The 12,549-nt window shown below is 46.9% G+C and overlaps 1 protein-coding gene across 1 annotated transcript in view; it reads right to left on the bottom strand.

Annotated features, from left to right (window-relative positions):
* Nucleotides 1–12,549, bottom strand: part of LOC140203617 (serine/threonine-protein phosphatase 2A 65 kDa regulatory subunit A beta isoform-like) — a 67,861-nt gene that overhangs the window by 34,226 nt on the left and 21,086 nt on the right. Inside the window, exons 11-13 of the mRNA XM_072269665.1 lie at nucleotides 10,881–11,012; nucleotides 8,881–8,939; nucleotides 2,670–2,812 (exon numbers count right to left, since the gene is read on the bottom strand). Of these exons, the coding sequence (XP_072125766.1) occupies nucleotides 2,670–2,812; nucleotides 8,881–8,939; nucleotides 10,881–11,012 (334 nt within the window). The remainder of the gene's footprint in view (nucleotides 1–2,669; nucleotides 2,813–8,880; nucleotides 8,940–10,880; nucleotides 11,013–12,549) is intronic.

Here is a 12,549-nt window from a genome sequence, read left to right on the forward strand (position 1 = left end):
CCAATCAAATCACAAACGCACAATTTCACAAAAATCGTTCACCGGACGGGTTGGCGGGGTGGAGATACGTTGCTACCAAAGGAGGTGCAGGGTGCTCCTTCCCTCCGCAGACCTGCAGGTCACCCTTGGGCAAGGTGCAACACCTGCTTGAGACCCCTCACCTGATCAGGGTCACGCAATGCCGTTGGAGCAGATGGTGGACAGTCATGTGTGCAGCCGGTGCAGATCACAAGTCCTGGTTGTGCGACCACTGATGCCGGGCAGACAATCTCTGAAGAGCACTGATAATGGCTGGGGGGTGGGAGGGGGGGTCACCTCGTCTTGTAAAAACACACACGGCCCAGAAGGCGTCAATGGCACAAACCAGTTCTGCAGGATAATTTGCCAAGAACAACCGTGGCCATGGAGAGACCACGATCGCCCACGTCACATGCTGATGAAGATGGTGGTGGCGTTAACTGAAATCTCACTGTGCGGTTTTCACTTCTAACCAGGATTTATCCATCAGTGGTTGAAGGAGAGAGGGAAAATGTATTAAAGAAGATTGGAGGAGCAAACTTTTCATGCAGGAGTTGGTAGCTGAGCTGCCAAAGGAGGTGGTGGTGGTGCAGGCTGGAACAAAAACCTGGACAGTCACTTGATAAACCTCTGGTTAGGTCACATTTGGAGTACTGAATTCAGCTCTGGTCTCCCCTCTAAAGGGCGTGGAAACTTTGAAGAAGGTACAGAAGATGTTTACAGGACGTTGCCCGTGATAAACCGCTGGTTAGGTCACATTTGGAGTACTGAATTCAGCTCTGGCCAGCTCTTTAAAGGGTGTGGAGACTTTGGAGAAGGTATAGAAGATGTTTACAGGACGTTGCCAGTGATAAACCTCTGGTTAGGTCACATTTGGAGTACTGAATTCAGCTCTGGCCAGCTCTTTAAAGGGTGTGGAGACTTTGGAGAAGGTATAGAAGATGTTTACAGGACGTTGCCTGTGATAAATCTCTGCTTACGTCACATTTGGAGTACTGAATTCAGCTCTGGCCTCCCCTTTAAAGGGTGTGGATACTTTGGAGAAGGTACAGAAGATGTTTACAGGACGTTGCCTGTGATAAATCTCTGGTTAGGTCACATTTGGAGTACTGAATTCAGCTCTGGCCTCCCCTTTAAAGGATCTGAAAAAGGTACAGAAGACATGCTGGCTGGTACTGCAGATGTTACCGGAGAGGTTGCTTTCTCCAGGGTGATGGAGTCTGAGGGAGGGACGAGTTGACAGAAGTTTACAAAATTCTGAGGCAAAGGCAGACGGCTCACAGTTGAGATGTAAAAGCCAGAAGAGAGCAGCTCAAAGATGTGCTGAGGATTTGAGTACCTGGAACACACCGACGGGTCTGGTGGAAGTGGATGCAGGTATGAAACAAGAACAAGTGTTTACGATCCAATGAAGGGTCACGGTCTGAAACAGCGACTGGTTATTCATTTCCATGGACGCTGCCTGATCTGCTGAGTTCCTCCAGCGTTTTGTGTGAGCATTGAAGTATTTAAGACACTGTTAGACAGGCAAATGAACGTGCGGAGAATGGAGGATATCGGCCACGTGCGGGCAAAAGGACACGGTTCAATTAGGCGCTGCTTTATTTATAAAGTCTGCAGGTGTTGGAAACCCAGAGCAACACACGCAAAATGCTGGAGGACCTCAGCAGGTCAGGTAGCACCTATGGAAATGAATAAACAGGTGACGTTTCCGGCCCAGACCCTTCGTCCGGACTGAAAAGGAAGAATTAGTTTGGTACAACATTGTGGGCCAACGGGCCTGTTCTACAGGTTCAGTGAGCAAGACAGAGGGATGTGGAGTTAGTGTGGCTGAGTGGGTTTACAATAGCAAGGAGTGATTGTCAGTATAGATGCAATGGACAAGAGGTCATGCTTCTATACAGTACAACTGACTATATCCAGAACCCAAAGGAATATTGCGCATTGCTTGGGAAAGCTGTAGTAAAATGAGGCCCTTGGAATACAAAGGCAGTGGAGAGACCTTAAACAGGTAATTTGGAGGGTAGAAACGGGCTACTAAATGTTCTTGGTGAGGATGTCCTTTCTTTAAAAAAAAGGGGAGAAGGCAGGCGAGTAGGGTTGAGGGGAATAATAAATCAGCCATGATAGAATGGCCGTGCAGTATCGATGGGCCAAACGGCCTGGTTCTGCTCCTGTGTCTTATGGCCTTAACCTCTGGATAGAGAAGAAGAGCGTTTAAGGGTACCAAAGGATCAAGGTCAAGCAGGAAAGTGAGGCAAACACCACAGGGGAGGGGGAGGCCCGAGGGTTAAGTTTATGCCCCTCCCCCATGCAGTACATGGAATGAGCTGCCAGAGGAACTGGTTGAGGCAGGCACATTAACAACTTCAATAAGCACAGGTACGCGGGCAGGAAAGGTTTAGAGCAAGGGTGCACAACTATTTTGGTGCCATGGATCATTACGCTAGGGGTCCATGAACCCCAGGTTGAGAACCTGGGACGATGGGACCGGCAGAGACGGTGGTCTTGGCCGGATTGGACCTGTGGGTACAAAAGACGGTGCGACTCCATCACTAAATGCCACCACAGTGGCGTCTCAATTTCCATTCCAAACTGGAGGTGAAACATTCTCCACAGGCCGGGTTATAAGCCCCAACTCAAATACTTACCTGGCATCTAAAACCGGTCCTATTTTCTGCAATGATTTAGCCACGTTGAAGCGAATGTTTGCCACCTGATCGCCTGCCATCTGGAGAACCGTCGGCAGCATGTGCTTTGCTGTGATTTCTTGGCCACAGGCTTCAGACAACACCTAAAAAAAAACAGCAGAAAATGCAAACGTTCATTCACAGCCCCGAACTTCACGAAGCAAGACTGAAGAAAAGATCATCGATCTGATTTGTGCGACGCTCAGAATGTATTTTGCCCCATGATAAAAAGGCATAGTCCACACTGGCACCAATGATCACCCGCAAGGAGAGAGATGAGGTCCTGCAACGGAGATTTACAGATCAATAGACAAGCTGTAAAGAAAAAGTGCTGGTATATTGTAATCGCTGGACTACCCCTTCTGCCATGTACGAGCGAGTTTAGAAACAGGAAGGCAGGACGGCTGAAATGTACAAAGTGTGGGTGCAGAGCAGACAGCATCACTGGGATCTCTTCCATGACAAGGTGACCCGAGCCAAAAGGGAACCAGGATTATAAGACGCAAGAGCGGAATTCGGCTATCGAGTCATATATGATGGCAGAATATAGCATTAGTGGTCAGACTCCTGGCACTGTGGAGGATCAGAGGAATCTTGTGGTCAGAGTCCATAGGACACTCAAAGCTGCTATGCGGTTGACTCTGCGGTTAAGGAGGCATACGGTGCATTGGCCTTCATCAATCGTGGGATTGAGTTTAAGACCTGAGAGGTAATGTTACAGCTATATAGGACCCTGGTCAGACCCCACCTGGAGTACTGTGCTCAGTTCTGGTCGCCTCACTACAGGAATGACTTGGAAGCCGTAGAAAGGGTGCAGAGGAGATTTACAAGGATGTTGCCTGGATTGGGGAGCATGCTTTATGAGAATAGGTTGAGTGAACTCGGCCTTTTCTCTTTGCAGCGACGGAGGATGAGAGGTGACCTGATAGAGGTGAACAAGATAATGAGAGACATTGATTGTGTGGATAGTCAGAGGCTTTTTCCCAGGGCTGAAATGGCTAGAACGAGAGGGCATAGTTTTAAGGTGCTTGGGAGTGGGTACAGAGGAGATGTCAGTGGTAAATGAGGTGGAGGATAAATGCGTGGCTGAGAGATTGGAGCAGGAGGCAGGGATTCAGATTTCTACATCATTGGGACCTCTCTTGGGGCAGGTGTGCCCTGTACAAAAAGGACGGGTTGCACTTCAATCTGAGGGGGACCAATATCCTGGTAGGGAGGTTTGCTAAGGCTGCTGGGGAGAGTTTAAACTAGAACGGTTGGGGGCTGGGAACCGAACTGAAGAGACTAGGGAAGAGGGGGTTGGCTCACAAACAGAGAAAGCTTGTAGACAGTGCGAGAGGGAGGATAGGCAGGTGATAGAGAAAGGATGCTCTCAGACCGAATGTTTGAGATACTTCTATTTTAACGCAAGGAGTGTTGTGAACAAAGCGGATGAGCTTAGAGCGTGGATCAGTACTTGGAGATATGATGTGGTGGCCATTAGAGACTAGGATGGCTCAGGGACAGGAATGGTTACTTCAACTGCTGGGTTTTAGATGTTTCAACAAGGACAGGGAGGGAGGCAAAAGAGGTGGGGGCGTGGCACTGTTGATCAGAGATAGTGTCACAGCTGCAGGAAAGGTGGACGCCATGGAGGGATTGTCTACGGAGTCTCTGTGGGTGGAGGTTAGGAACAGAAAGGGGTCAATAACTTTACTGGGTGTTTTTCATAGGCCGCCCAATAGTAACAGGGATATCAAGGAGCAGATAGGGAAACAGATCCTGGAAAGGTGTAATAATAACAGAGTTGTCATGATGGGAGGCTTTAATTTCCCAAATATCGATTGGTGGATCCCAAGAGCAAGGGGTTTAAGATGGGGTGGAATTTGTTAGGTGTGTTCAGGAAGGTTTCTTGACACAATATGTAGATAAGCCTATAAGAGAAGACGCTGTACTTGATCTGGTATTCGGAAATGAACCTGGTCAGGTGTCAGGTCTCTCAGTGGGAGAGCATTTTGGAGATAGTGATCATAATTCTATCTCCTTTACCACAGCACAAGGCTAATAGGAAGGAGCTTAAGAAGGAAATTAGGAGAGCCAGAAGAGGCCATGAGAAGGCCTTGGCAGGCAGGGTTAAGGAAAACCCCAAGGCATTCTACAAGTATGTGAAGAGCAAGAGGATAAGACGTGAAAGAATAGGACCTATCAAGTGTGACAGTGGGAAAGTATGTATGAAACCAGAGGAAATAGCAGAGGTACTTAATGAATACTTCCGTATTCACTATAGAAAAGGATCTTAGTGATTGTTGTGATGACTTGCAGCAGATTGAAAAGCTTGAGCATGTAGATATTAAGAAAGAGGATGTGCTGGAGCTTTTGGAAAGCATCAAGTTGGATAAATCGCTAGGACTGGATGAGATGTACCCCAGGCTACCGTGGGAGGCGAGGGAGGAGATTGTTGAGCCTCTGGTGATGATCTTTGAATCATCAATGGGGATGGGAGAGGTTCTGGAGGATTGGAGGGTTGCCGATATTGTTCCTTTATTCAAGAAAGGGAGTAGAGATAGCTCTGGAAGTTATAGACCAAAGAGTCCTACCTCAGTAAGTTGATGGAGAAGATCCTGAGAGGCAGGATTTATGAACATTTGGAGAGGTATAACATGATTAGGAATAGTCAGTATGGCTTTGTCAAGGGCAGGTCGTGCTTTACAAGCCTGATTTAATTTTTTGAGGATGTGACTAAACACAATGATGAAGGAAGAGCAGTAGACGTAGTGTATATGGATTTCAGCAAGGCATTTAATAAGGTACCCCATGCAAGGCTTATTCAGAAAGTAAGGAGGCATGGAATCCAAGGGGACATTGTTTTGTGGATCAGAACTGGCTTGCCACAGAAGGCAAAGAGTGGTTGTAGGCAGGTCATATTCTGCATGGAGGTCGGCCTCAGTTATCTGTTCTGGGACCCTTACTCTTCGTGATTTTTATAAATGTCCTGGATGAGGAAGTGGAAGTGGAGGGATGGCTTCGTAAGTTTGCTGAGACACAAAGGTTGGAGGTGTTGTGGGTAGTGTAGAAGGCTGTCAGAGGTTAGAGCGGGACATTGATAGAATGCAAAACTGGACTGAGAAGTGGCAGACGGAATTCAACCCAGATAAGTGTGAAGTGGTTCATTTTGGTAGGTCAAATATGATGGCAGAATATAGTATTAATGGTAAAACTCTTGGCAGTGTGGAGGATTAGAGGGATCTTGGGGTCCGAGTCCATAGGACGCTCAAAGCTGCTGCGCAGGTTGACTCTGTGGTTAAGAAGGCATACAGTGTATTGGCCTTCATCAATCATGGAACTGAATTTAGAAGCCGAGAGGTAATGTTGCAGCTATATAGGACCCTGGTCAGACCCCACTTATAGTACTGTGGTCGCCTCACTACAAGAAGAATGTGGAAGCCATAGACAGGGTGCAGAGGAGATTTACAAGGATGTTGCCTGGATTGGGGAGCATGACTTATGAGAATGGGTTGACTGAACTCGGCCTTTTCTCCTTGGAACGATGGAGGATGAGAGGTTACCTGATACAGGTGTGTAAGATGATGAGAGGCATTGATCATGTGGATAGTCAGAGCCTTTTTCCCAGGTCTGAAATGGTTGCCACAAGAGGACACAGGTTTAAGGTGCTGGGGAGTAGGTACAGAGGAAATATCAGGGGTAAGTTTTTTACTCAGAGAGTGGTGAGTGTGTGGAATGGGCTACCGGCATCGGTGGTGGAGCCAGATATAATAGAGTCTTTTAAGAGACTTTTGGATAGGTACATGGAGCTTAGCAAAATAGGTGGCTACAGGTAAGCCGAGTAATTTCTAAGGTAGGGACATGTTCGGCACAACCTTGCGGGCTGAAGGACCTGTATTGTGCTGTGGTTTTCTATGTTTCAATGCAAGTTTTTTTTATGCAGAGAGTGGTGAGTGTGTGGGATGGGCTGCCAGAGGCGGCGGTGGAGGCGGAAACGATCGGGTCTTTGAAGAGACACCTGAATGGATACATGGAGCTTAGAAAAATAGAGGGCTATAGGTAAGCGGAGTAATTTCTAAGGTAAGGACATGTTCAGCACAGCTCTGTGGGCCGAAGGGCCTGTATTGTGCTGTAGATTTTCTTTGTTTCTATGAGTCTCCTCTGCCATTCCATCATGGCTGATTTATTTTTCCTCCCAACCCCATTCTTCTGCCTCCTCCCATATCTTTTCACGCCCTTAACAAATCAAGAATCTATCAACCTCCACTTTAGATATACTCAATGACTTGGCCTCCAAAGCCGTCTGTGACAATGAATTCCACCGATTCAGTACCCTCTGGCTAAAGAAATTCCTCCTCACTTCTGCTGTAAAGGGACGTCCTTCTATTCTGAGGCTGTGCCCTCTGGCCCCAGACTCTTGCGCTATTGGAAACCGCCTCTGTGCGTCCCTTTTATCCATACCTTTGCTCGAGCACTTTGGGAGGGTTTAAGCTGGTGAGGCAGCAGGGCTGGGACACAGGATACTAGTGTAGCAGGTGTTAACTCAGAATTCTATGTCAAACTCACTGAACAGGCAGGTCCGGTAAGCAGAGAAGGCAGAAATAAGTGGGAAAGCAGGAGAGGGCTGGGAGGTTTAACCACATGTTTCCGAACATAGAAATTCACAGCACATTACAGGCCCTTCGGCCCACAATGTTGTGCCGACCAGGTAACCTACTCTAGAAACTGCTTAGAATTTCCCTAGCGCAGCAGTCCCCAACCACCGTGCTGCGGACCAGTACCAAGCCACAAAGCATGTGCTACCGGGCCGCGAGGAAACGACATGATTTGGCGATAGGAGTCGCTGCACCTTTCCTCATTCCCTCTCACCCACTGTTCAGCTTGAACACACGCGAGGTCATTACTCGCACATCATCCATGTCAGCATGGGAATAAGATCAGCTCCTCGAGCTTGCAAATGACGGCGGGCTGAAAAGTATGTTTGACATAACATCTCTGGCGACATTCTGGATCAAAGTCAAGGCTAAATATCCTGAGATAGCCATGAAAGCACTGAAAACGGTGCTTCCATTTCCAACATATCTCTGCAATGAATGCAACGAAAACTAAATTGCGGAAAAGACTGGACATAAGGAACCCCCTTCGAGTATCGCTGACTCCCATCAGCCCGTGATAGGACCGTCTTGTTGCAGGGAAACAAGCCCAGGGCTCCCACTGAATCAGCGATATTGGTGTGTTGCAATGATTTTATATGCTCATGCGGGGAAAATACGTGCTGTGTGTTTAATATCCAAATGTTACTTAAAATGTTATGATGCTATTGATTTATAAGTGACTTGTAGAACCATACAACAATTACAGCACGGAAACAGGCCATCTCGGCCCTTCTAGTCCGTGCCAAACTCCACTCTCACCTAGTCCCACCGACCTGCACTCAGCCCATAACCCTCCATTCCTTTCCTGTCCATATACCTATCCAGTTTTTCTTTAAATATTTTCTTTTTCTTCCTTCCTGTCATAGGAAGCATGGAGAAGATCTAGAGGGGACACAGGGGAGACTTGCCAGGAGGCTGCCTGCATTAGAGAGCGTGTCTTATGAGGAAAGGTTGAGTGAGTTGGGGCTTTTTCTGTTTGGGGTGAAGGAGGATGAGAAGTGTGGATAGAGTGGATAGCCAGAGACTTTTTCCCAAGGCAGAAATGGCCAATACCAGAGGCATAATTTTGAGATGATTGGAGGAAGGTACAGAGGTAAGATTTTTGTTTCACACACACAGAGTGGGTGGGTGTGTGGAATACCCCGCCAGGCGTGATGGTAGAGGCAGATGCATTAGGGGCATTTAACAAACTCTTAGATAGGCACACAGATGATAGAAAAATGGAGGGCTATGTAGGAGGGAACGGTTAGATTGATCTCAGAGTAGGTTAAAAGATCAGCACAGCACTTTAACACAGTGCTTTAACGTTCTATGTTCTAGGTACAATTGCTCTGCCTAGTTTGCCAACTAACCAATGCACCATCATTAGCACTAACACTGCAAGACAAAGCTCACATTTTTATGTCATCTGCTAAACTTCTAGCCACATCCAAATCATTTACAGGAGAGTTCCAGCACAGATTCCTGTGGTATGCCACGGGGTAATCACAAAAGCCGATCAGCAAATCCACTTTGAACCCAATTTGTGAAGTTACTTCGGATCCCTCGGTCTCTTGCTCGTTTGGGGACCTTGTCAAAAGATTTTCCGAAGTCCCTGTAGACAACACCAGCTGCATGAGTACACCCGTAACTCCAAGAAACTCAGATTGGCCGACAGAATCACCCCTTCGGCAGGAGTGGAGAAAAAAGATGAGTAGATTTAAAAGTTGGGGGGGGGTGGGGAAGGTGAGTGGAGAAAGAAATACAAGGTGCTGGGTGAAACCAGGAGGGGGGAGGGATGAAGTAAAGAGCTGAGCAGATATCACAGAGTGAGAGAAGGTTTCACTGACTCCCATCGAAAGGAAGCAGCGATCACGGAGGGGGAGCAGTGAGAGAGGGGTTCACTGAACTCTCGAAGAGACTTTGGGAGCTCAGCCCTTCCTTCCCATAACAGCCAAGGATACATTTCATCAGGCCTTGGAAACATATCCGTCTCCAACCCCACTAAAGACTCCTAATACATCGGCTTCTTGCCCTGTTTGAGTTTTCCAGCCATGTCCTTCTCTCAAACAACAGGAATTCTGCAAATACTGGAAATTCAAGCAACACACATAGAAGTTGCTGGTGAACGCAGCAGGCCAGTCGACGTTTCAGGCCGAGACCCTTCATCCTTCTCTCACTCTGTTTCTCACAAAGTTTTCCTGGATCCCCCCTGCTTTGGGCCATTCCCTTTGAAATCGTTCCTGCTGATATCAGAGAGGTTGAGGTTCTGTACTACTATAACCTGATAACTCGTACAACTGTGTTTTGCCTTTCTCCTTCGTATCCAGGACGTCTTTGAGGAGCGATGCCTCAAAAAGGTGGCATTCATGGTGAAGGACCCCCGCCACCCAGGACATGCCCTCTTCTCATTGCTACCCTCAGGAAGGAGGCACAGAAGCCTGAAAGCACACACTCAGCGATTCCAGAACAGTCTCTTCCCCTCTGCCATTTCTGAATGGACACTGAACCCATGCTCTACTTCACTACTTTTTATTTCTGTTTCCACACTATTATTTCATATATTTACTGTAATTCAGTTTTCTCTATTGTCATGTGTTGCACTGTGCTGCTGCCACAAAGACAGCAAATTTCACGACATTATGCCGGTGACGTTAAACCTGATTCTGATATCCTTGCTCCTGTACCTCATGCTGAATACTGGGAGAGCTGTCGTATGTGACCACTCCTAGGGACTACCTGTACACTGTTACTTGAAGCTCTTTTTGCATATTCCTCCAAGGAATGTGTGGGCATCACAGGTTGAAGTGGTATTTAATTCCTTTGTGGTGGGCTGCAGCCCTTGAGGTGTGGGTGCACCCACAATGCAGTTAGGGTGGGTGATCCAGGATTCTGACCCAGTCAGAGTCAATGCCCTGGTTCAGATTTTTACTGCTATGTTGTAGGCATTTCATTTTAGCAGTTCTGTAAGAGCAATCTGTTCTGCTTTCAGCCTGTTTGGGTCTGAGCTCAGGAATGAGGTGTCATCCAATCAGGATGGTAGAATTGGGAGAAGGTGCTAGAGATTACTGGGCAGAGAGGTCTTTGTTTGGCGGGAGCTGGGAGAAGACAGGAGGAAAGATGGTGGACGATGAGGGTGCTTTGTGCAGATGAATGGCTTCGAGGAGGAAGGACCAATAATCCCGTGGGAAAGCCTCTTTGTTCAAGATGGATTTCCAGTGACCTTCGGAAGGTGCTGTGTGCTTTCACACAGATGGAGGGAAGGTCCAGCACGCGATTTACAGAGAAGTTCAAGATTTCAGCTCCACTGTATACGTGACTTTTTAAGTAGAATGGGCCCTTTTTGTTTTTTTCTCTTTCTTTCCTTTAATAACTGTTTGCTTAAGTTAACATTCTTAAATATACTCCTGAATAATTCTATGTAGTGAACAATCTGTTATTTTCTGCTGACAGGCGATTGCCAGGGGCAGTAAATCACACAACATTCACACAAACCGGGGTTTGGGTAGGCGAGACATCCCAACCTCACGGATTTTGCGGGACCAAAGTCACATACGCCTTAGATGATACTTGGGGTCACTGGCCATGGCAAGTACTTTCGGCACAATGGTGGATTCTGCCCAGTCTTTGCCAAACTTCTCCACCAACTTGGTCAAGTTGTTGGTCGCGGCCTCGCGAATGGCGTACACTGCAAGACAGCATTCACAGGTCAAGAAATGATCTGATCGCCGTTACTACTTGATTTTCAAATATGTACCTTGCTGATAAAATACAAAGTTCCAAAATGAAATGCTCGTACCACCTTCTTCAAAGTGTCAACCTGTTCCATACCAAGTTACACACAGTGGAGGAAATTATGCACTTGGAAAGTAGCATTTTAATATACTTATTTATCATTGATTTTTTATTGAGATACAGTGTGGAACAGGCCCTTCTTGCCCTGCGAGCCACCCCCCGATTATCCCTAGCCTAATTACAGGACAATTTACAATGTCCAGTTAACCTATCAACCAGTAGGTCTCTGGGAGGAAGCAGGAGCACCCAGACGAAACCCACGCGGTCACGCGGGGAACTTATAAACTTCTCACAGGTGGCAGTGGGAATCAAACCCAATTGCAAAGTGTTGCGCTAACCAGACGCCACTGTGTCGCCCCATTAGATACTTAAAAAATACTTCGAATAGGTTACCATTATTTATTACTAATTATTGTAATTGAATAATTAGTCATTGTTCACGCCCTAACTGCAATATTCAGATTCCAGGGTAAAAGGGACCTACACTAAAAGGAAAACAGTCCAAATCAAATTTGTTGTTAATTTTATTGGCCTTTAATCAAAATGCACTTTACTTTAAAGAAAAATCAGCCCTGCCATTTTTGGGAAATTACTTGCACAGGGAAAAAATCCTCATCTGCCATTCATTTATAAAAATGATAAGGATGTGAATATCACTTGCAAACAGTTGCAAGTATAAACTACATCTTGACTGACAACAGTACAGAAGCTCAGCTTGAAAGCTCCCATTTAAATGGCTGAGAGATAGTACGGTGGGTGACACACAGAGTACACCTGAGTGGCCCAAGTCTTAGGACAGGCTTCTGGCATCAATTAAATACCACAACTCGCTTACACCAAGAGAACGAAGAGAACTATCATTTACAAAACACACAGGACCTGAGTGATGTTGCCTTGAGCAAAGCCGGCTTGAGTACAGCATAGCCTCGACCGCCAGGCAAGAGGAAAACCAGGGAGGCACTGCAGATGGAACAGGCGGCTTCTGGAAATGTAGGCAGGATTAAGAACTTGTACACAGAGGGGGCAGAAAAAAAGGTGTGGATGAGCTGGCATGAGATCACGTTGGGAGATGCACAGCTGTATCTGTGACTTTCTGCCCATTCATTGGCCTGCTCTGTTGAGTGTCTCCAGAATTTTCAGTTACTATTTCAGATTTGCAGCTCCGCTGCTTTTGGAATAAGAGGCAAGGAACCGTAGTGGATCGTGTGTCTACCCCGGGTGCTCAGATTCCCCCCCCAACACCCCACAGAGTCTGGAGACGTCCCGCTTAGTAGTCTCATTGGTCATTGTAAACTGTCCTGTGATGAGGCAAGGGTTAAATCAGCTGGTTGCTGGGCGGTGTGTCTCGTTGGGCCTGTTCCATGCTATTCTGGAATAATTAAACGTATCCGTCAAAGTCAAGTCTGTTTCTTGTTGCCATGTGTACAAGA

Source organism: Mobula birostris, chromosome 10 (genome assembly GCF_030028105.1).
Source record: "Mobula birostris isolate sMobBir1 chromosome 10, sMobBir1.hap1, whole genome shotgun sequence".
Classification (NCBI taxonomy): domain Eukaryota; kingdom Metazoa; phylum Chordata; class Chondrichthyes; order Myliobatiformes; family Myliobatidae; genus Mobula; species Mobula birostris.